Source organism: Colias philodice, chromosome 28 (assembly GCF_061535455.1).
Source record: "Colias philodice isolate Cphi_HAF_F1 chromosome 28, ilColPhil1 Martin Lab GWU primary, whole genome shotgun sequence".
NCBI lineage: Eukaryota > Metazoa > Arthropoda > Insecta > Lepidoptera > Pieridae > Colias > Colias philodice.
The window spans coordinates 4,912,324-4,937,397 of NC_143113.1; the positions used below are offsets into that span (position 1 = coordinate 4,912,324).

The window sequence follows — 25,074 nt, forward strand, 5'->3', positions numbered from 1 at the left end:
TGTACCACGGGCGAAGCCGGGGCGGACCGCTAGTTAGTTATAAAATCTTTCCTCTTTATGATAGGTACATATTACTGATACTGATTAGAACCAACGCCTGTCATATCTAAAATAACTAAATCTATGTTAAGTAAAACTGATTTCATTTTCCTCTTTCCTCAGTCGTTGTTTGGAGCTCGTCCGTGTGACATGTTATTGATTTTAAAGTGAAAAAAATCGTGTAAAAATGTTAAAAAATCCAAAATACATGTACGGAGCGAGCAACCGTAGTCTCTTTAGTACATTGCATTTTGGCGAATTCGTCCTGAAGAAATTAGTTGAATTTGAAAAGGAAATCGCTTTGGTATGTTTGTGTTTTATTTATGTTTTTATTAAGATCAAAGTGCATATTTTTGTAGAGATTGTGAGTTGAATATTTATTTGTTAATGATTTTGTGATGCTGTTTTGTATCATATTAATCCTTAGTATAATATTTTATTGTTTCTTTATTACTATGTAATATGTATCGTGATAACTTATGATATTAAAAACGTGAAAGTGTGTGAAGTGTGTGAAGAATGTTTGCTATTATTTTATACTTGATCGGATATATCGTAAATCGTAATAAAATTGATAGAGTCAAATGATTATATTCTGCATTAGTACACATTACATACATAACTACATGCTATATTATTTTGCTTTTTATCGGGGTCACAACTAGAATTAATAGAAATGCGAAAATCGTTTAGAACGGCTAACCACCAGCCCCCCTAGACAAGTGGCTTTCTATTAGCGTAAAGTTCAATAGAATAGATTATGAATGTATGAGATTGACGTAATCAATCGTCGTCGTCGTCGTCATCAAACGTCAATCTCATACATTCATAATCTATTCTATTGAACTTTACGCTAATAGAAAGCCACTTGTCTAGGGGGGCAGGATTTAAAGTTTAGGAACCGTAGATAAGTAAAATCTAGAGTGACTCAGGTTTTACCTGAATATTGCAAGTGAACCTGCTTGCTGAAGATAGTGTTGTTTTATTTATTTATTTATTTATTTATCAATCCTTTATTGCACTTAAAAAAGAAACACAAACACTTAAAGATAGCTTAAACTAAGTACAAATGGCGGTCTTATCGCTTTAGAGCGATTTCTTCCAGACAACCTTTGGTACAGTAGAGGAATAAATATAAAATAAATGGGTAGTGCAATAATATATAGTGAAAGGGGAAGAGTAATACAATATACCATACAACATAATACTTAGGTAGTAATTAATAATAAATATATAATATAAATAAATATTATGTTCGGCTAAGACTAAGGAAATGAGCTTTAACCATAGTTTTAAAACTATTTAGGGATTGAGCATTTTTGATAGAATCTGGCAGGGAATTCCACAGTTTAGTAGCATGCACAGTGAAAGATTCATCATAGAAATGTGTGCGATGTGGAGGCATTATTATCCTCAACGTTTCAGTTGAGCGAACCTCGCTACAATGGCCTCTAAACTTAAATCTTTCTTTAAGGTATGTTGGTGTTTTGGGATCAAATAAAATTCGGTATAGTAGTTGAAGAGCATGTGCATCCCTGCGCAAGCGAACCGGCAACCATTTGAGCTTACTTCGGAACTCCGAAACATGATCGAATTTACGGAGCCCAAATATAAAGCGTATGCAGAAGTTCTGCAGGCGTTCGAGAATATTTAACTGTTCCATTGTTAAGTTGACATAGCTTACATCGGCATAGTCTAGTATAGGGAGAAGTAGGGACTGAGCTAATAGGATTTTTGTAGGTAAAGGGAGAAAATTTCTTAATCGTCTCAGCGATCCAGCTGCTGCGTACATTCTTTTGCTCACTTCTTTAATGTGATATTTCCACGATAGGGTTTGATCAAATACCAAACCTAGATTTTTTACTGAATCACTATATGGGATTATTGCACCATCAACTATAATGGGTGGCAGATTAACCCAGTTAATCCTAGCGATTAACGATGGACTGCCAAGGATAATAACCTGAGTCTTAAGTGGATTAACCTGCAAGCCATAACGGTAGCTCCATTCGACTATAGTATTCAGATCTCTATTAGTGTCATGGATCGCCTGATGTATTTCATCAAGTGTAAATTGTGTGTAAATTTGAAGGTCATCCGCATACATGTGGTAGAGAGACAGCAAGGTATCAGATATGGTATTAATGAAAATTGAGAACAGCAACGGAGATAGAACACCACCTTGAGGAACTCCGACAGAGACATCACACCATGATGACATAACATCATCGATGTGTATTCGCTGCCGTCGTCCGTTCAGGTAGCTATGAAACCAACCAATTACCGGTGCGGATATGTTTTGTGAACGCAGTAAGCTGAGAAGGATGTCGTGGTCTACGGTGTTAAAAGCATTACTGAAGTCCAACAAAGTCAATACTGTAAGCTTTTTATTGTCCATCCCCAATCGAATATCATCGGTTATTTTGACTAATGCAGTGGCCGTACTATGACCTGGACGGAAGCCGGATTGGTAAGGATTAAGGAGATTATGAGAGGTTAAAAAGAGTTGCAATTGGTGATGTATCATCTTTTCCAGAACTTTAGAAAGGAACGGAAGGATGGATATAGGTCTAAAGTCAGAAAAAGAGGAAGGGTTATTTCTTTTTGGAATCGGTATAAGATGGGAGTCTTTCCACACCTGTGGAAATGAACTAGAGGATATGGAATAATTCAGGATATGGGTAATAACAGGTAAGACAACGTCTAGGATAGGTAAGATCATAGTACGTCCAATGCAGTCGCCACCAACAGCACTCGACGAGATGGACAACAAATTCTTTTTTACATCGCACTCGGTAAATTGTTTGAAGCTAAAAGGAGGAATATTGGGAACTGGTAATTTGGAAATGTAATCTAATGTGTTATGTTTTAATTGACTGTCGAAAGAAGGAGAAGAATTAGAAAAATGTAAGTTTAGTTGTTCAATGTTTATATTAGATGGAATTGAATTATTTCGTTGTTTGCCAATACCTAACGTTTTAAGGAATTTCCAAATGACAGTGGGATCACTGTTCTCAACAGAAGAGTGAATATACCGTCGCTGTGCATCTCTACAACATGTATTGCATCGATTTCTTATCGCATTATATTTTTCTCGACTTGCATCGCATTTAAGCACTCTATGCCTTGCCTTGGCTCGAGCTTTCCTTTTAAGCAAAATTTTAAGTTCTTCAGTTAACCAAGGCGCAGGTAATTGTTTTATTTTGATTAATCTGAACGGAGCATGCAAATCGTATAGCTTTATTAGCGCGGAGTTAAAGTACTCAACTTTTTCATTGATACAAGGAGACAAGAAAATTGGAGACCAATCAATACAACGAGCATCTTCCATAAGTTTAAGATCATTCATACCGTGGAAATTACGTCTTAATAATACTCTAGGTTTATATTTTGGAGGTCGTATTCTATATGAGAGGAATAGGAGGTCATGGTATGAAAACGCATCAGCTGGATGCTGGCCGTATTTCGAAACTAAATTGGGTGAGGAAACTATAATTAGGTCTAGGAGAGATGGGATGCAATGAGGGGCACAGTGCGTGGGGTTAAGAGGAAGAAGATGTAAATTGTGTGACTCAATAATAGAGACCAATTTTTGCGACCGGTTGTCTTTTTTTAGGAGACACGTATTGAAGTCTCCCATTAAAATACAGTGGTCATAAATTGGTATGAGATTATCGCATATTGAGCCAAACGAAGGAAAGTAATCTATTAAGAGAGAGGGACTGTAAAAGACTGCTAATAGGATTTTCGTGAAAGAAAGGACGACTTCAATAATGAGGTGCTCGGCTGCATCTGCAGGGGGGGGCTGGGGTGAGGTACTAATAATTGTGAAGGGAATATGTGAACGGAGATATATGGCTACCCCACCACCACCTCTACCAATGCGGTCATTACGAATGAGCCGGAAGCCTGGTAAGGAATAAGAGGAAGAAGGTAAACAAGGTTTCAACCACGATTCGGAAATTAGTATTGCATGGAGGTTTGTAGACTGAAACGATGCAAGCATGTCAACATAATGTGCTGGAACGCTTTGAGCGTTTATATGGACCATGTTAAACGTTTTCCCGTTGTCTTGAAACGCATCATTGATGGTGTCATTTAAACTGGGTAACGTTGTACTATGATAGCTACTATCACTGCCAGACTCGTCAATGGAATGAAAAGATGAAAAGCTATTGTGTGATGTATCGCTTGAAGGTGATATCATTTAAACATATATAAAATAGTTAAATAATTATATAAGTATATACAACTAAATTATATTAAATTATAATAATATACAAGGACAAAAATAAAATAAAAATATGTATACTAATAAACTCTGTGAATAAACAGCTACTGTGTACCTTAGATCATTAAGTAATGGATAACACACGCAGGCGTTTCCCCTTTTGCCGAGGTATAAGATTATTCGAATCGAAAAATCTTATGCTTTCATAAAAACTACTTGCGTAATCGATTACGAACACTCTGCGTATTCGTAAAACATCGAAAGGACGTCTGCGAGTGCTCCGCTAAAAATGCCGTTTTGCACTGTCAAGTCTTGCAGAAGCAATTCAAACATGTCGAATATTAAAAAAGATGGAATAACCTTTCATTTGTGTATATTTTTTTATTTTTTTAACGTACATTTCTAATTAAATGCAATTTCTAATAGTCGTCGATGTATCGTTTAGCGATATGATCAAGACAAATAATCGAGTCATGTGTGTACTCGATCATTGATGCGGCCTCACGAGACTATCATGGAAAGAAAATATACAAATTTAATCTTTATGAACTAAGCGATAAAGTTGAATTTAGAACGCGATATTGAACCGCACTCCCCACGAGACTATAAAGTGATGTAGCGAGACTATCTTGAAGAGAAAATATACAAATTTAATCTTTATGAACTAAGCGATAAAGTTGAATTTAGAACGCGATATTGAACCGCACTCCCCACGAGACTATAAAGTGATGTAGCGAGACTATCTTGAAGAGAAATTCAAATTTAATCTTTATGAACTTAGTGATAGAGTTGAATTTAAAAACTCGTCGCTTAAAAGGTCGTTAATTTTTACGACTTTCTTAGTGACGGACTGCTTTTAACTTGAACGTCGATAAAAAAATATTTTTCTAAGTATAATTTGAAATGAGATGAGAATTAATCTTTATTATATTAAAATTTTACACAACTGCATAAAAAGGAGTATAATGTTTATTTTGTAAGTCTTGTATATATTTATTAAAATTTACGCTCGGTTACTTTTAACTGGCAGAACATTTTAATGGTACGGAACCCTTCGTGCGCGAGCCCGACTCGCATTTAGCCGTTTTTTTTGTAATGTTAATCTTGTAATTATTCTATTATGTAATCTATACTAATATTATAAAGCTGAAGAATTTGTTTGTTTGTTTGAACGCGCTATTCTCGGGAACTACTGGTCCGATTTGAAAAATTATTTCGGTGTTAGATAGCCCATTTATCGAGGAAGGTATATATCATCACGCTACGACCAACAGGAGTGGAGCCACGGGGGTGAAACCGCGCGGAGCAGCTACTTTATTTATATGTATGTACGAATATTGCGTATATTTCAGATTTACAAAAAATCCTGCTTTAAGGCTAAGGTGGATTGAATGCTGTGGGAGAAAATCAGAATGGACACCTCGGTACAGAAATAATAAAAATTTCTGGACCGATATTTATTTTATTGAATATAATATGTGATGTGTTGAATAAATACATATTCAAATACAAATAAAATGGCGTTTTATTGTTTTTTCGTATGCATATAATAATGATGAAAACGTTACAAATGACCTGTGTAGTATTTTTTATGAATATAATATTAATGTTATTTCTAATTTCAACAAAATTATTATTTTTGTAATATCGATATGGTTACATCCCTTTAGAGCGATTGTATTATTACGTATATGTATAGAGATTTTTCTGTGTAATCGATGTATGTGTGCAAAAACATGCTAGTCTGTCCATTTTGTAATAGTTTGAGTTTGTAAAGACACAAATTATTTTTGTGAATGTGTGATAGTGTTTCAAAGTGTGAGTTACCCTCCCCGCACCAAAACCGGCAGAAAGTTTAGTTAGAACATTTGCCAGCGTGCTCCATCCATTACTTAATGATCTAAGCTGTGTACCAACCAGCGTCTAAAATAAAATAGCACTAAATGACAAGTACCCTGGCGGAGAAATAGTTAAGACAAACAATAGTTGACGTTGACAGTTGACACTTTGACATAAGACATTAGACAATTCGACAAGTATAATTTTACAAAATAATAAATAAAATAACTTTAAGGTATTAAAAATATCTTAAGAGACGTTCTACCGCCGTATCGTTAAAAATAAGTGAGCATTAATAACATAATATAATAAGAAGAAAAACTACTGCGGAACACAATTATACAGAGTACTGGGACATGAAAGCACAAAAATTAAAAGATACTTTTGTTCAGGGAGTGATAAAGTTATAAAAAGTTACTTCACTTTTTGAAGTCTTTTAGACCTAGCAGCTGGAATTGCCTTGGCATCCTTCTGTGTATCTCGGCCACTTGCTGCCTGCTCACGAGGGTTCACTGGTGCATCCGGACACGTAGGAATGGCATCCAGGTCAGAGACGCAGGTGATGCGGTGTTTTGATCCATCTTGAGCTGCAATAAATATGAAGCCGTTTGTTGTTTGTTGTTTTAATGTTTGTGTTATCGTTATAGTTGTTTTAATGTTTGTCATCAACAAATCAGGCATAGAAACAGCTGATTGTAACAGGAAAAAAATCGCCATGAAATGCGATAAAGTTACCTACATTAAAATATATTGTAGGTACCTATTAGTTACTTATTCTATTATTCCATTTCTTTCATAAATTATAAATAAAAAAAGACGTGTGGCACTCGGGGACTGCCGCGGTAAAGCTATTGTGCCCTATAAGGCGCGGGACATATACAAGCGGCGCGGCGCGCCGCGGGCGCGCCGGGAGCGCGCCGCGGGCGCGCTGCCGGCGTGCATCGGGTGCGCTATTGGCATTTTGTATGAAATAATTTTGGAAAGGCGGCGCAACCTTGGCACAACCGTGGCGTGCTGTCTCGACGCCTGCCCAAAATTCTTTCATACAAAATGTATAAGAAGGACGTGGTGCAAAACAGATTCAAGAGGTGCGCTTATGGCACGCCCGCGCCCGCGCCGCTTGTGTTTGACCCGCGCCTTATACATTATACTCTTTGAGCTATTGCATAGCATGCCTTCAAGCCACACCTCCGAGCCCGTCGGAGTGGGGAGCGTGAGGTTTTTTCGTTACGGAATTTCTCGATTCGGTCTCCGCGCTCAAGGCCCGCGTTAATGATCTAAGCCCACGATAGAAGCTATGCAATAGCTTAAAAATCATAAATATTTCGTTTAGTAACATTGAATTTTAGCGTAATGATATTGCTTTTCAGAGCCCCTGAATTGTTCAAAACCGAATTTCAAAAATTATTTTGTTTTCAAACCCGTTCCTTTTAAATACCTACCTTGTTACCTAATTATTATTGGATTGTCACTATCAACAAAGTTAAAATACATTTCCTGTAAAGTATAGGTAGGTAGGTAGGTAGTTGACGTAAGAATCGATACTAAAAAAAATCGATTGTTTGAAAAACTGTTACCTTACTTCCATTGAAGTTCCATTGTACCTAATCATGTTTTACAGTCAGTCACATTACACAAAATCGATAAGATTAATAAAATAATTTGGCGTTATGGCGCCTAAAACCATAATTTTACCATTTTATAATTTAAAATTTAGCTACCTACCTAGGTATCTGACCGCGGACGAATCTGCGGGCAAGAGCAAGTATTTATACCTACCTATAGCTTATATGTATTTTATTTTGGTACATAAACTACATGACTGTTAAAATTGTTTCAGTGGTTTTCCCGTGAATTTCACCAAACTTACATACCTACCTAGTTTTACGTGTATTACCTACTAGCTTTCCGCCAGCGCGCGCGGCTTCGCCCGTAGCGCGCGTAGTCTAAGAAAAACCTGCATATTTCCCTTTCCCGTGCGATTTCCGGGAATCTTAAGCTATCTCTGTACCAAATTAATTATGTAAATTTGAAGTAAATCCATACAGTACTTTTTGAGATTAGCCCGGGCCCGGACATACATAAGATACAACGAACATATTATTGTAAATTTACAATTTTTGTTTATGAGGCATTAAAGGCAAATTATAAAAATAATAATACATAGGTCTATTGCATTCTGATAAACATAAGTCCTTTTATCAGAGTCACGCAAAAGATAGTCCATGTACAATTTATTGTTGAACATTTCAAGTACCTATTGTATGTAATGTTAATCGTCTTACCCGACTGTGCTAAAAGGAGGGTTATGTTTTCTTCATTAACCTATATTATATCGTGAAACATTCGTATAATAGAAGTACGATGTATGGATGTTACTCTTTCACGCAAAGTAGGAATTCGAATCTTTAGGAAATTTGGTAAAGTATTATAATATTATCTGAAGTAAGACATACACATATAAATTAAAGTTTAGTAGCCCTAAGGCTACTTTTAACCACACGAAGCCGTGGATTTCAGTTAGACGTTTTTCTTACACTTACTATGAATAAGTACTTATCTACAATAGATATTGAAGCCAAAAATATATTTTTCAGAATTTTTGTCTGTTAGGGCGCTTGTGCACTACAAGGAATTTTACTGTCCGGCATTCCGATTTTTTACGGTCCGGTGTGGCATGAAAAAACCGATGAATTGCTTGTGCACCTGTCCGTCTTTACTCGGATCAGTGCGGTACAGTTCAAGGAAGTATGGCGGTATAATGCTATCATAAATGATTGTTTTCGCATTTTACAAGAAACGAGTAAAAATATAGAAGGTGAAATATTATATTACTTCGTTATAATAAAAAGTAAAGTTCCGTAAGAGATTTAAAATGCGTGTTTCACTTATTTATTTTAATCGGTGACGAGGAGCTAAATCTATTCCCACTTGAACTTTAACTTACCAACACTTACTTAGATAATAATTATAGGTCAATGCTTGGTCAATGTATATAAAATAACAATACCGACTTCTCAAATCTCATTGCCAGCTAAAAGAAAGTAAAACAAGAGCTTGCTTTCAATTGGCATATGCAATAAAAAGAGTAAAATCCAAGCAAGTGGGCACTCGAAAACAATTATACCTACAGCGACTCGTAAACTCAAAAAACCATCCGGAATAGGGAAAAGTAAAATGTCGGACAGTAAAATTACGTATAGTGCACAAGCTAGTATTTAGATTAATTGCGTGCCATACCGGACCGTAAAAAATCGGAATGCCGGACCGTAAAATTCCTTGTAGTGGACAAACGCCCTTAGTCTGTAGTTGGTGATGAAAACGGTGATACAGTTGAAATTATTTCAGTCTTTGACTATAGAATAATGTTAACTATAGGTAATGTTGTTTTTGATGCTATTTATGTTGTTAATAATAAAACTGTTGATGATTAGAATACTGTTGTAGGTATGTTGATATTAATAAATTCAAATATATATTTCCAGATCAACGGTATAACCAATGAGGAGGTTCGCTATGGTGAAATAGCGCAAGAGGCCATGAATATAGCCGTCTCTCTCACCCGCCTAGGTGTTAGAAAGGGAGACGTGATCGCTGTCAGTTCGGAAAATCGTAGAGAGTTTTGGAGTACTGTGATTGGTATATTGTGCGCAGGCGCAATAGCTACTACGATCAATTTGAGCTATAGTAAAGGTATGTATTACTAGCGGTTGTCCCTGGCTTCGCCCGTGGTACATAATATATATCCTATAGCACATCAAAGATCACGTACGGACGGTGAAAAAAAAAAGACGTGTGGCACTCGGGGACTGCCGCGGTAAAGCTATTGCATGCTATGTACCCGATATAATATATAAGTTACTCTATGATGCTATGCCTTCAAGCCACACCTCCGCGCCCGTCGGAGTGGGGAGCGTGAGGTTTTTCGTTACGCAATTTCTGGATTCGGTCCCCGCGCTCAAGGCCCGCGATAGAAGGTATGCAATAGCTTAAAAATTTTTTTGAAATCAATGCAGTCGTTACTGAGATTAGAGCATTCAAATAAATTCGTCTTTTTAAAATAAATGAATAGGTATAGATAATACAAAGCATTCAAACGTTTTTAAGTAACCTAATTTGTGTAGGTACATAACTGAAAAAGTTACGATAATATTATGGTTTTTCGGACAGTATTTTTTGGAAATACCTATTTTATTTATTCGTGAATAAACGGTACCGAGTGCATAATAATAAATTATTTAATAAATTTAATCGACAAATAATCATTGTTTACATACAGCGATAACATCAGCACCCACTTATATAACAATAGTCATAACTGTATAGGGTTGGCAATAATTTAAAAATATTAATGAAAACATTTTTAACATTTATTATAGTGTTTGTTTTAAGTTATATGAAAATTTTATTTCAATCAGCCATAAACATCATAGATATAAAATAAATAATTTATCACCCATACACAGACAAACACACCACCCAAATCACCCATACCCAGAAATATATGACAGTACATGGGCAGTACACAAATAATTAATCTTCACCACAGAACAGTAAAAACAAATAGAAGTGTGATGTGGGCGTGGCCCACGTGTCACTAGTAAGGTAAGATCACCTAACTTGCTCTCAGTTGTGCGCAGAAAAATATTCGAGTCGGTTGTCAGCTGTCAAACCTTTTTTCCATATTTATTCATTAATTAGGACGTGTTGTTTGGTATTAGAGTGCAAAAATGATAGCAGACGCAATAATATCAGCAATGGAGGCATTTCATACCATCGGTAAGTCTTATTTTTATTTATTTTACATATATTTTATGTTTTAACTTCGCTTGTCGTAATTTGTCAAAATTGTATACAAATATCTAGTCAAAATGAACCTTAATCCATAAGAAATTAGTACTATTATAGATTGAACAGCAAACAAGACTTTCTGGAATATTATTGCAATAAACAAACGAATGTCGGTTTAGTGATGCATGTGGCGCATATCGACAGTATCGATACTTTAGAAAAGACAAACATTATAAATATTAAATTTTATTTTATTTTTCCTTAGCTTTCATTTGTCCTATTTATTTATAGATTTCCCAAAGAGGCTAATTTAAAAGAGAAATGGATAAATGCAACGTGACGAGTTAACTGGATGCCGAACAGCACTAAGCAGTCTAACAAAGGCCACCGATACATCAAACCTATGGCAGTTCCAAGATTTAAAATAATGCATATTTTCTGTTTGTATTTTGTAAATATAGATTTATACTATTCTATTCCGTTTTTTATTTAAATATAATAATATGAAAAGACGTACTTAGTAGTAATAAACATACTCCAAATTGTGACACATTATACTATACTCATCTAATAGAAAGAAAAAAAAATGCACAAAAAATATTTATTTCTGAATAATTATCGATAACAAGGCTGACATCCCTTAGAGCATAGCATCAGGTTAATATCAAGTTAATGTCATTAATGTAGAGTGACACAAATTTCAACCTTATCTCTATGTGTTGAGGTTCAAAGTTATATCTATCGAAAACTAACGCCCTCTGTTGTGGAATAGCTGAATGTTTTCGAATTTGGAATTTCTGAGCAAAGAGAAACAAAACAGCTAATATACCTAGGGATGTTATACTAAAATAAACCGTAACATGGTGCGTTAGGGTACATATTGAAATGCTGAATTTATAACCTAAGTCAGTTTTTACTCAAATTAAGCTGTCCAATCAAAGGCATAGTTTACTTGTAGTGTACTGTATATCTATCGGTTCAAATGTGTGGGTTTGGCGACACTGGTTTTCATACTAATTATGACATTATAGCACTTCTATTTGTTTTTACTGTTCTGTGATCTTCACTGTACAAATTGGTCACCCTATCGCCGAAGGAATTTCTTCCCAGCAACCTTGCTTACTACTAGCATACTTATTAATAGTTATTATAATATGAGATATATTTTATGGTTGGCAGCCCTATGGACTATGACTGATTAGCAACTGGAGTTCGCAGTCAACAATGACAGCGATGACAGTGGAGAGCATTGACCTAAATTATAAAAAAAAAATGTAAAACCAATAAATTAAGCCTTACGTCTGTGCCTTACATTCTTAGAGTATATACAGGGTGGAAGGTTAAGATGGGGCATGAAGGGCAGGTACCTTAACCGTTGTAGCTACATGAAAACGTTCTAAGGAGACTATCCTTAAATTCTTGAGAAATTTTAATCTGCATTCACAGATTTAAAAAAAAATGTACGGTCAGCAAGGAAATCGGCAGTTTAAAAAAAAAAATTTTTTGATGCCAATCGATCCAGTTTCTCATGGGGATCAAAACACTCTAAAAGACCAACTGAGGTATGAGTACTAGAAAAGTCAGAAATCGCGAAAAACTATTTCCACACATTCACTAAGAAAATAAGTGATTCAACAAAAGATGCGCTAATAGAAAACTCATAAAATCATTATCTCTACTAAATTTGCCCCGTAACCATCTGCAAAATGCAACTCTGCGTGCATAGTCCCCAGATTGCAATGCTTGGACTAATCGCCCATGGCGGTAGCATTTGTAGCCGTATTTCTTCCATGTTTTTAAAACTATCCAGTGCGAACAACCAACTTCAACGGCAACTTGTTTTGAAGAAATTTCGGGATATGCTTCCACAATTAGTGCCAAAATTGCTATCACCGTATTCTCATTCAATACGCGTGAACGACGCGGACGAGTCAAGCTTGTCTTAAATGAGCCACTTTCTGCTAGATTTTTTACAAGATTCGCAATTACCTTTCGCGTCGGTACATGTTGCATTGGGTATTTATTCCTGTACCATTCCAATGCAACTGTTGGGTTTTTATTATTTAAAAAGTAAGCCTCTAACAGATCTAAACGTTCTAAATTATTTAAGGACATTTTTAGTGAAGACAGAGTGACTTCTGGTAACTTTTGTTTTCTATGTGTTATTGTTTACATAAGCCATAAAAATGTGACGTGTTCGTTCGATATTCAAATTTAAATAATTTTTCATCTCGTGCACGAGCTGCCAGCCACCGCCCGCTCACGCCCCCGCGTCGCTGGCATGTTATGTTGCTGTGCCTTTGTCTTTTTACTTGTTCATGAATGAAAATAGTTTTTCGCGATTTCTGACTTTTCTAGTACTCATACCTCAGTTGGTCTTTTAGAGTGTTTTGATCCCCATGAGAAACTGGATCGATTGGCATAAAAAATTTTTTTTTGATAACTGCCGATTTCCTTGCTGACCGTACATTTTTTCAAAAATCTGTGAATTTAGATTAAAATTTCTCAAGAATTTAAGGATAGTCTCCTAAGAACGTTTTCATGTAGCTACAACGGTTAAGGTACCTGCCCTTCATGCCCCATCTTAACCTTCCACCCTGTATATATATACTATTGTAATATATACTCTAAGCTTACATTCTTATCAACTTACTGGCAACACTGTAGGTTTGAAAAAAAAACATAAACCCTGTATAGATTGAAACAAACTCAAACAGACAATTTGACGAGACTTATTTTAAAGCGCTTTTGTTATTTTAGACATTGTTTTCCAATCCGTAAAATAATTAAGGAAAAACAGTAAAATTTTTGTCTTGTAATACTGACTTGCATAATTCATCATATTGTTGTTTTATCTTACTTTGGTGCAAATAGCAAAAAAAACAACTGTTTAATAATAATATAATTATTATCTATATGTATTAGGTAAAGCTAGTTTTATGGTCGCGGTTTCATTCACGGACAAAGTCAACGAAAATAAACTTGAAATATCTTGATGTACCATGGTCACAATAATAATTCCCCCCCATCAGTTCCAAGCCTTGTCGTGGCCGGGGGGGCTCAGTAGCTTGGAGTGCACTCGTGTACTCTGAGTGAAGCTAATTGGACGCGGAGGGGCTGAAAGGCCGGTCTGTCGTCTGACGACATGATTGGTTCGACGGCCAGGGATCCATATAGCTGGCTGGCTGGCTTGAAGGCCGGCTGGCCGGGCTGGCTGGAACCGGCTGGTCACACCGGCTGCCTCGCTGGCTGGCTAGGGGGCCGGCTGGCAGGCTGGCTGAAACCGGCTGTCCCACCGGTTGGCTGGCTGGCTGCTTTGAGCCGCGGCGGCTGGCTGGCATGCTGTCACCGGCTGGTTGTCCGGCTGGCTGGCTGGCTGGCTGGATGGCTGGCTAGCTGGCTAGGATCCTCCGGGGGGCCAGGATTGGCTCAGGTGCCGTTGTGGTGCGGCGAGGTATGGCGGCTAGTGGTCGCGGCCTGGCAATTTGGCTGGGCAAAATGGGGTTGGAAGGTCGATCGGGGCTCGTTAATTGGGTCTCGTTCCAACCGACTGGCAGGGGGCTGCGCTTTGCGGCGGTGGATGGCGGCCAGAGGCCGCGCGCGTTGTTTTTTGTTGGTAGTCTAACTACCAACAAAACAGGGGGCGGGATCCCGACGCGTCACTTTTGTGACACGCGGTGACTCCTGTAGGTGGGAGTAGGGCGGCGGCTGTCCTGCGACAGCCGTCTGCCAACTCGTAATCCGGTCCGTGGGGCCGGACCGAGGGCCGCCACCTCTGGTGTGAGGTGGGGGCTGCGAGGGAAACCTCTATAAAAGTGCGCCGGAGGGTCCTTCGACGCGTGAATCACGTTTCAGAGGGCCTTTCGGCGCGCGCCCTTCGGCCGGTCGGTGCTGGGGTCGAGGGTTTGGGGAACGCCGATGATGGAACGGGGAACAATCCATCATCGGCGAGTGGGTGGCGTGAGCTCGTGTACAGCTTGCGCCGCCCCGGGGTGGGCATTTGGTGGAGGGCCTGGAAACGGGCAAGTAGCGGAGGGCCTGGAAACGGGCAACTGCTGGGCGGGACATGCGGAAGATTGCGAATGTGTACCCGCATCCCGTCTAAAGCAGCGCGTTGGTACACGGTGGGGTTTTAGTCGGTAGGAATCCGACATAACCCACGGCTCCTTCCCCGGGAGCCGTGGGTATCTTAGGCAAGATTTCCCCACTTGAAAAAAAAAAAAAATGGTCACAATAATAATTAAGATGAATAATCATAGAATTCACCAAGTTTTTTTACAAAGCAGACCAAAGACATAAAATATACAACTCGAAACCTTAACTCTTCTTTGAACGCTGCAGGGTAAAAATTTTAAGAAGCGCTTTTGAATCGCCAATATAGGTACATATTATGTACCTATTTCAATTTCTAATGAAATTGTTTATCGCTCTTATGATATTTCCTCTTATATAATACTATACTATCTTATAATATAGTATAGTATTATATTATCTGTTCTAGTAGGTAACAGATAGGGTAAGGAGAATGAATTTTTCAATAATTTATTTATTTATTTGTTCCAGATGAACTCCACCACGTAATGAACATAGCGAAACCGAAAATCATATTCGCTTCCCCGTTTTCATATAAACGGCACTCAAAAACCTATAAATCGCTAAAATTCCTTGAAAAAATCATTCTATACGGCGACGAAGTTCAACCGAATACGTTATCATATAACGGTATGGCGAAACCGGTATCGAATACCGGTACCGGTATTGGAAACGTGAATTATGACGATTTTCGGTGTGTAGAGGTTAAAGGGCAGATAGACACGGCATTTATTTTATATTCTTCTGGCACAACGGGTTTGCCGAAGGGTGTTATGATCACACATCAAAATGTACTTGCGGCTTGTACGTAAGTAATTTCTTATTTTAATCATGATTTTAAACATACAATGAACAACATGAGTTGTTCCAATATTTACATATTAAACATACAAATTTATGTAAATATTGGAACAACTCAGTAAACCTGAGTCTAGAAAAATAATTCCGTTTTTGAGATTAGCGCATACAGACAAAAATTCGTTTTATCATTAATTTGAATTTTATTGCTATTATTAATGAATAAAGACCATTTTTCCTTGCGTACATCTTCAGTTCAGCATCAGTTATACCTGCACATACTAGTATTATGAAGAGAATTGTAATATTTTTGAATTGTTTATTTGTTTACTTTATTTGGTACACCAATAATGACTCAATTACAATTTACATAAGTACATTAATATTATTTCTTTATCTGAATTGGCCATAAAATAGGCGGCCACAGAAATAGGCGTAATTATACAACATTAATAAAAAAGGTCTTACATTTTTTTAGGTTACGTTATTACTATTAGTTTAAAAATAAATTGTTCGTACGAAACACAATATACAGATACAACCAGTAGGGAAACTTCATACAACACGTGCGAAATAGCTCACGCCTACAAGCAAGCATGTGTACGAGAATCGTAAGGGTATTAACAAAATTGACAATTAATAATATAAGAATACCCTACGATTCTCGTATAAGCACACTTGCTTGTGTGCGTGAGCCATTTCGAACGTGTTCTATGAAGTTTCCCTACTGGTTGTATCTGTTTACTGTGTACGAAATTAGCTCAAAAATAGCCTGTGTCCCTATTCAGTAAAGAAGTAGTTTTCTAATAATGTGACTCCACCGCCTCATCATCGATTTTTTTCTATACTTTAACATATAATACCAAAGTAAAAATATATAGATACTAGAGGTCCGCCCCGGCTTCGCCCGTGGTACATATTTCGCAATAAAAGGTAGCCTATGTCCTTTCTCGGGTATCAAAATATCTCCATACCAAATTTCATGCAAATTGGTTCAGTAGTTTAGGCGTGATTGAGTAACAGAGTTACTTTCGCATTTATAATATTAGTATGGATAGTATACTAGCTGCGCTCCGCGGTTTCACTCGCGTGGCTCCGCTCCTGTTGGTCTTAGCGTGATGATATAGCCTTTCTCGATAAATGGGCTATCTAACACCGAAAAAATTTTTCAAATCGGAACAGTAGTTCCTGAGATTAGCGCGTTCAAACAAACAAACAAACTCTTCAGCTTTATAATATTAGTATATAGATATTTCTATTTTCAGGCCACCAATAGAAATGCCTCCTCAAAAGAGTCTATCAATAACCCCCTGGTTCCACAGTATGGGTTTAATCAGTATGCTAGCTGGATTCCTTAGAGGCAAACTAACAGTTTACCTACCGAAGTTTGACGTTGACACTTACTTTAAAACTATTGAAAAACATCAGGTAATTTATTTCATTTCATTGTTTAAAAAATTGTAAAATGCGCTTTTGAAGTGAAATTTCAAGGTGAGAGTAAAATTTCAAGGTGGCGTCATGGCACTACCGTCACGTCACGTCAAGGCGACGATTTTGGTATCTTTGAATCTTGCCAAAGAAGTTTCACTTCTGACACATGTTCTTGGCACACGCTTTTTATAAACATTGTACTATAAACAATTCGACTCACAATCGTATATTGAAAAACATCAGGTAATTCATTGTAGTTAAATTTTAACTAATAAACACGCTGTTATTAGCTTCACCTGTATGTTTGTATGTAACCGACTCCTTTAGACTCGATTTTGTCTTTAAATGGACAGATTTAATTCAAACTTTGTACCAATATCAAGGATCGGTGACAATACAATAATTTCGTGAGTTTAAACTTACTTTACAGTTATTTTTAACTAAACCGCGTAGTCAAAAGTAAACACGCATAGTACCCGTTTCCGTTTGATTTTCTGTATAAAAAATATCCCATGTTTTAATCCAAGTTACCCTCTATGAGTGTACCAAATATCATGAACATCGGTTCAGCAGTTTTTGTGTGAAAGGAGTAACAAAAAAAGAGCGTGTGTGCCGAGCACACTTGTCAGAAGTGAAACTTCTTTGGCAAGATTAAATGATACCAAAATCGTCGCCTTAATCCTTGACGTGACGGTATTGCCATGACGCGATCTTGAAATTTTACTCTTAAAATGCCTAAAGAAGTTTCACTTCTAAAAACATACATTAAAACTTTTGCATTTATAATGTTACTAAGATTAATATGTTTGTATGTTTGTTTCAGATAACCCACCTATCAGTGGTGCCCGCTATGTTAACAGCGTTAGCCAAAGCTGAAGGGAAATATGACACAAGTTCTGTAACAGAAGTATATTCTGGAGCCGCCCCGTTGTATGAAGAAACCGCTATTGCGTTTAAGAAAATGTGAGTTGAATGTATTTTAGTTTTATACTATTCAAATCCTACTTTTTTCATTAATTTATATTAATCCTATCCTATCCTACTTCCTACTTCCTACTTCCTATCCTACTTTTGCATATTATGATATAATATTATGTACCTAGAGATGATATGTTATCTTATCCTACTTTTGCATATTATGATATAATATTATGTACCTAGAGATGATATGTTATCTTATCCTACTTTTGCATATTATGATATACATATTATGTAGAGATGATATATTATGCAACTAGCGGTCCGCCCCGGCTTCGCCAGTGGTACCTACATGTTTTATAGCCTATGTTGCTCAGTGAAGATGCAGCTTTCTAATGGTAAAAGAATTTTTGAAATCGGTCCAGTAGTTTTTGCGTGAAAACCGTACATACATACATACATACATAATTACAAACCTTTCCTCTTTTTAGTATAGATGAATGATGCGGGAGGTCGCCCGCGCGCGGGCACTTTGTTTTCTGAAAAAACTCTACCAATAGTAAACTTTGAGTGTATGTGTATTACTTAAAGTTTAACTGACTTTGTAAAATAATAATACCAAAATAAATGTTTTTCTTGTTTTTTGATTTGGCATTTTTATTTAAAAGAATACGATTTACAGTTGAGTCTCTGTTTTAAATGTTGGTAACTTTTATGCATAATTCACTATAAATTTTTCTACCAAGCCATTGATATCGATATCGGTATCGGTATCGCCGATTTTTTACTACAAATATCGGTATCGGTATCGGTATCGTAATTCGTATCGTATTAAAATTTAAAACCATTCAAAATCGAAAAAAATATTAATATTTATTAATAGTTTTTCTTTCTATGCATTACGACCATTCAATAGCGGGAAGAGTAACTAATTAATTTTTTATTGTTTTTGCACGCCTCATAAGCGAAGCGTTGAGGTGGGTACTACTGTCACTTCGCGCAAAACATCTGATTTTTCAAACTTAAAATGTCTTTATGTATCATACATTGCACTTGTAAGATAATACATACACACACATATTAAGAAAAAACACTATTTTTAACATTCATGATATTTTTGATGTCATTTTTGTTATTTAAACTAGTTAAAAAACAGTTTAAAAAAGTTCTGTCTTGGACGTCCGTGTGTCTGTATGTGCGGAGGATTTTCTTGTTAACACGATAGCGACCGAAATACTTTACTAATCGAGTCTTTTTTTTTCTCTAACGCTTGAGTATGCTCAGGAATAGAACCCTTTCATTTTTCAGGGTCTGATTCGATGTGGTTTAATTGTTATTAAATAAACAAAAATAATAATTAATAAATAATTATTAAAAAAAATTATGAGGCGTGCACTTTTGGATTTTCCAAATTATTTTTTTATATTTCAGGTTTCCAAACGTAGCAGCTATTCGACAAGGGTATGGTCTGACTGAATCGACTCTTGCTTTAACATTTAATATAAACTTTGATAAAATGGGCAGCGTTGGTTGTGTTGTGGACGATGTTGTATTAAAAGTAAGTTATTTTTGGAAAAAAATAAAACTAGTTTTTTGTGTTTTGTTGTGAAATCTAAGGTGAATAAATTAATTTTTAAAAATTATTTATTTAAATAAATCGCTAGAAAAGACAAAAAATAAAAATGTGTGCGTGTACACATGTGTGTGTGTATGAAGAAGTGAAACTTCTTTATGACCTTATTTTTCAAAAAATAATTTACTATAGGCAACTTTACAGAAATACGTCAATCACGCGTGGTAGGGATAAGAAAAAGATGGCGCGTAACGGAAAAATGTCACGTGTAACGAAAAAATGTTACACTAAATTTTTTTCCAACCCCGATAAAGAAGTTACACTTCAAAAATTGAATTTTCTCACTTGAAAGTTTTAAATTCTATATGATTGTTTTTTTTTATATACCTGCATAAAAAATTTCAATTGAAATCATATTTATAGACTGGTGAATCACAGGTTACATTTAATTTACAACAGGGAAAACAAAAATATTTTTCACATTGTTTTGTCCACGGCTGCTTTGCTATTTCAAATTAAAATGTGATTCTAAATCACATTTTAACAGAGAATAAATGAAAATAACAGGAAAACATTTATTCTTCCGTATTTGAAAATAAGATCATTTTAAAACGCACATACCTAGATGATCGAAAACTCAATATTTTGAAAAAGGAAAAAATAACCGTTATTCTTGATCTAGTTTTGATTGAAAGAAGCTAAAAATTCTCAATTTTGTCAAATGTAAATACACCTTATTACACACAGTTTAAACAAAATTTTATTATCTATTTATATAGCATATATTGTGTCCCTACGTACCGTAGGCCGGCCGTAATTTTGATCTCATTTTGATTAAAAAAGTAGCTAAATTTTTTGAAATTTTGTCAAAATATATAATATTACAGTCAAAACCCTGAACCATTCAATAACCTTATTGACCGGTACAATTAGTTAATAAGGTTATTGACTAAGGGCGTCGGTCAATATTCTTATTGACTGATTTTACCGGTCAATAAGGTTATTGACTGGTTCAGGGTTTTGACTGTAACATATACACAGTTCAAATTTTATTATCTGTCTAGGTAGTGAATCCCGAAACAAAAGAGGTCCTAGGTCCAAACCAAGAGGGCGAAATCTGCGCCAAGGGTCTAGTGGTGATGAAGGGTTATGTGAACAAAGATAGAAGTGATGACTTCGATGATGAAGGGTTCTTCAGGACTGGTGATCTGGGGTATTATGATGATGAGGGGTATTTCTATATTGTGGACAGACTGAAGGAACTGATCAAGTATAAGGGGTATCAGGTTAGTGAAGTATTGAATAAATGAATGAATATATTTATTGGCATAACAGTTTTTTCATCTATACATATAATAAATCTGTAGAAGGGTCATTCCTGTACATTGAAAATATTGAAAAAATAAATAGCAGGGGGTGTTACTGGATCGACACCAAACCCAAATATGTAATTAACTATTTTAAAATTAAATATAAAAAATACCTGTTACAGGAGTTCAAAATCCAACCTTAGTTGCGTATTTCTCATTAGGTCTTAGCGTATTTTATATTATGTAGGTATATTATCATTTTATCTGGATATTACTTTATTGTGTATTGTTATTGTTGAAAAATGTGAATATTATTTATGTGTATGTATATCGTGTGTTTTTTTATTTACATGTTCTAATTAAAATATATATTTGCGAACGTACTGCCGCTCCAATCACTACAGAGAGGGGCCACTGAAAATCAGTGTTGCAACTGTGTCGCAACATATACTGAGTGGCTACCTGGTTTGGCTCCACTTACTTTTTCTCACATTTATTTTATTTTATTTTTTTATTTTATTGTATTAATAAGATTCTTAATTTGTTACCTATTGTTATTTTAATTGTTTACTTGTTTATCGTTTATTTAACAGTTTTATTTGTTTGAAACTGCTTGTTATCTGTGTTTTCATTATTGATTTAAATTTTATATTGTGGAGTCAAATATATGTTTCTTTCTTTCTTTCTTTCTTTCTAATTAAAAAAATTTTTGTCTGTCTGTCTGTATGTGAAGACATCACGTGAAAACTACCGGTTCGATTTCGATGAAACTTGGTATAATTATACCTTATTATCCTGGGCGTAAAATAGGATACTTTTTATCCTGGAAAAATACGTAGAAAAAAAATTAATCTTAATTTTTCAGTTTTATCCATAGACTTTGTTCTGTAGAACCGCGAACACGTTGCGTATTATTATATGCCTAGCCGTATTTGGGTCCAATAGATATGTGGAATGGTCAATTTTTAGATTTAAGTTTCTCTATTTTATTGTTTTATTGCACCTTTGTTCTTAACAGATGTTTAGTTAAGATAGTTTAGAAAATAATTTGTATGCGTGGGAACGTAAGCATAGATTGCGGGGTGAGAAACCCAGGTAGTAAGTAAAGAATTGTATGGGAGTCGAAGAGGCAGTCCCACAGGGCAGTCCCACAGGCAGTCCCTACTTAACTTCGATGTGCGACAGACGTCTGTCCTTTAACTCTGTCAATGTTTTCTAATAAATACTCACTTTAAATTAACCGCCCCGTGATTCCTAACTTATAACAACTTAATAAACGTTTAGTATCCTTTCCTATAAATTACCGATACTACAGATATTTATAAGATGTCATTGTCAGTACTCAAAATGGAGAAATAAACCATCCAACTTGCTTTTTTTAACTTGCTTGCCTAACTTAGCTAAGATTATTTTAGTAAAAAGATAATTTGCAGCTCATGAAGATGTTCTTAGACATTTGTTAATAAACCCTAGCTTTTAACAGTGATTAATAAATTTTTTTGACACTTATTGGTACACTAGCTAACCGCCCGCGGTTTCGCCCGCTTTGTCTAAAACCTAATAAATTATATACTAAAACCTTCCTCTTGAATCACTCTTTCTATTAACAAAAACCGCATCAAAATCCGTTGCGTAGTTTTAAAGATTTAAGCATACAAAGGGACATAGGGACAGAGAAAGCGACTTTGTTTTATACTATGTAGTGATGTAACACGAGCACAAATATTTTTGGTGAACAGTTTTATTTCAGAACATCAGCAATTTATATGTTTTTTTGACGTGACAACGTCTTATAATTCGATAGCCGGCTGCACGCACGAAAAAATATGACTCATGCGGCGTTACCTCGTTCTGAGGCGTTCTATGTAAGGCTTGAAGTGCAAGCGAGAGCGCGGAACGAGCGACAAAGAAGCACAATCAGACGTTGCCACGTTCAACTATCGTCAGTAAACCGACTTTACAGACAACCAATTTTTTTTAATAATTCCAGGTGCCACCAGCAGAAATAGAAGCTGTGCTGCTCAAACACAGCGGTATCAGAGAAGCAGCAGTGGTGGGTCTCCCCGAGCTGGCTGCTGGGGAACTGCCTCTCGCGTTCGTGGTGCTACAGCCTGGGGCTCGCCTTAGTGAAAAGGAAATACAGGACTATGTGGCTGAAAGGGTAAGTTTGGGGAAAATTGAGGGTTTTTTATAGGGTAAAGAGTTGCTGGTAAATTCCTCAAGTTTTATTAAAAAAAGCGAGATCAAAATACAGGATTATATACTGAAAGGGTGAGTGTAGGGAAAAGCAGAAGATTGTATTAATTTTTACCTCTCTGCCTGTAGAAGAAGTTTCCCGCCTTTCTTAAATGTATACGTGTATCCTAAGCGTGCATCTAATGAACTTTATCGATACCATAGAATCATAGATAATATAATGATTCTCAATCCTACTAATCTTCGATATCGCAACCATAAAAATTAGTAGGGAATTTATGTTTTTGACGTGACAACATCTTATAATTTAATAGAGCCGGTTGCACGCACGAAAAAACATGACTCATGCGGCGTTACCTCGCTCTGAGGCGTTCCATAGGCTTGAAGTGCGAGAGCGCGGAACAAGCGACAAAGAAGCACAATCGGACGTTGTCACGTTCAACTATCGTCAGTAAACCGAATTTACAGACAACCAATTTTTTAGTACTCGTGTAATAGTAATTTATTATTCTAATAATTTTTAATCTATTGTTAATTATTGTTTCAGTTATCAAATCCAAAACATCTTCGCGGCGGTGTGAGGTTTATAAATGAAATACCAAAGAATCCAACAGGCAAGATACTGAGGAAGGAATTACGCAAAATGATCGGCGCTGGGAAGAGCAAGCTTTAAAAAGAGTGTACCGAGCACACGTGTCAGAAGTGAAACTTCTTTCCTTTTAATGTTGTGAGAACCAGATAAAGACGAATTTATTATTATTTATTATTCTTTCTCTTCAATACCATTATCGTCGCCTGACTCCATGACGTGACGGTATTGCCCTGATGCGACCTTTAAATTTTACTCTAAACGCGCTTAATGAAGTTTCACTTTAATAAGTTATTTATATGTAATAAATAAATATTATTATTGTAATATTAGTTTTAAGTGGTGGAACGGTTCGGTGATATCCTATGTTGAAGGGGTTGGAAATTGTGATATAAGTATTTATTAAACGATTTATATTTTGTTGAAATAAAATGTATATTTTTATAAGTTTGTATTTTATTTCTTCGCAAGTAGCACCTATACTAATATTATAAAGCTGAAGAGTCTGTTTGACGCGCTAATCTCAGGAACTACTGGTTCGATTTGAAAAATTCTATTGGTGTAGGATAGTCCATTTATCGAGGAAAGAAAGGAAGACTGTAGGCTATACTGTCAGTAAGACTATAGTAATCCAGTCTGTAGGTATTTATGCTCTACAAAAGGTGGCGAAGAAAATGTTTTGAAACGATATTGTTTAGGTATGAAAGGTTAATAAAAATCCAAGTTTTCGACCTTGACGGACCCAGGCGCTAGCCGCCATCTTGAATTAAAGGTGCTAAAATTAGGTATATTTTAAATAACTTCTCAATTGTTTACTAAATCACAAAAGTGTCTATGAGGGGTTCAAAGAAGACAAAATTACCTACATTTTTTGTATACATGATTATTATGTAAGTCTTAAAGGTAAAAAGTTACTAGCGACGGAAATAATAATATTTACAGAAATCATATAATTTTAATTTTGTTTAAAAATTGTACAGCTATAATTTTTTAAATCTTTTTGATGGCCCGGGCTGGTCAATGGTGACTTCTTCATTATCGTCGCTGAAATTTTCTGTTTCATTGTCTGTATTTTTAGTTTCCAACCATGAAATTTCGTCGTCATGACCAGAAGAAATCGAAGACGCTGGAGCACGCTTTCTAGTAACTTTGTACAGAGGGGACATGGATAAGGAATCCTTAGTTATCAATAAAAAGTAAATTTAAACTTGCTTCTTTGCCGCCAACAAAGAACGCTGCATGGTATCATGCGTTTAGGACATACCAC

At 35.9% G+C, this 25,074-nt stretch overlaps 1 protein-coding gene and 1 long non-coding RNA gene across 2 annotated transcripts in view; one reads left to right on the forward strand and one right to left on the reverse strand.

The window, feature by feature from the left end:
• Window positions 1-25,074, reverse strand: part of LOC149476356 (uncharacterized) — a 119,492-nt gene that overhangs the window by 77,382 nt on the left and 17,036 nt on the right. The gene's annotated exons all lie outside the window — the stretch shown is intronic.
• Window positions 167-24,254, forward strand: LOC149476362 (luciferin 4-monooxygenase-like). The gene is made up of 9 exons (XM_089712224.1): window positions 167-343; window positions 9,595-9,802; window positions 15,464-15,800; window positions 17,056-17,218; window positions 18,045-18,184; window positions 19,571-19,697; window positions 20,777-20,998; window positions 23,013-23,183; window positions 23,766-24,254. Exons 1-9 carry the CDS (start codon window positions 227-229, stop codon window positions 23,889-23,891), a joined length of 1,611 nt encoding a protein of 536 aa, XP_089568350.1. The 5' UTR covers window positions 167-226; the 3' UTR covers window positions 23,892-24,254.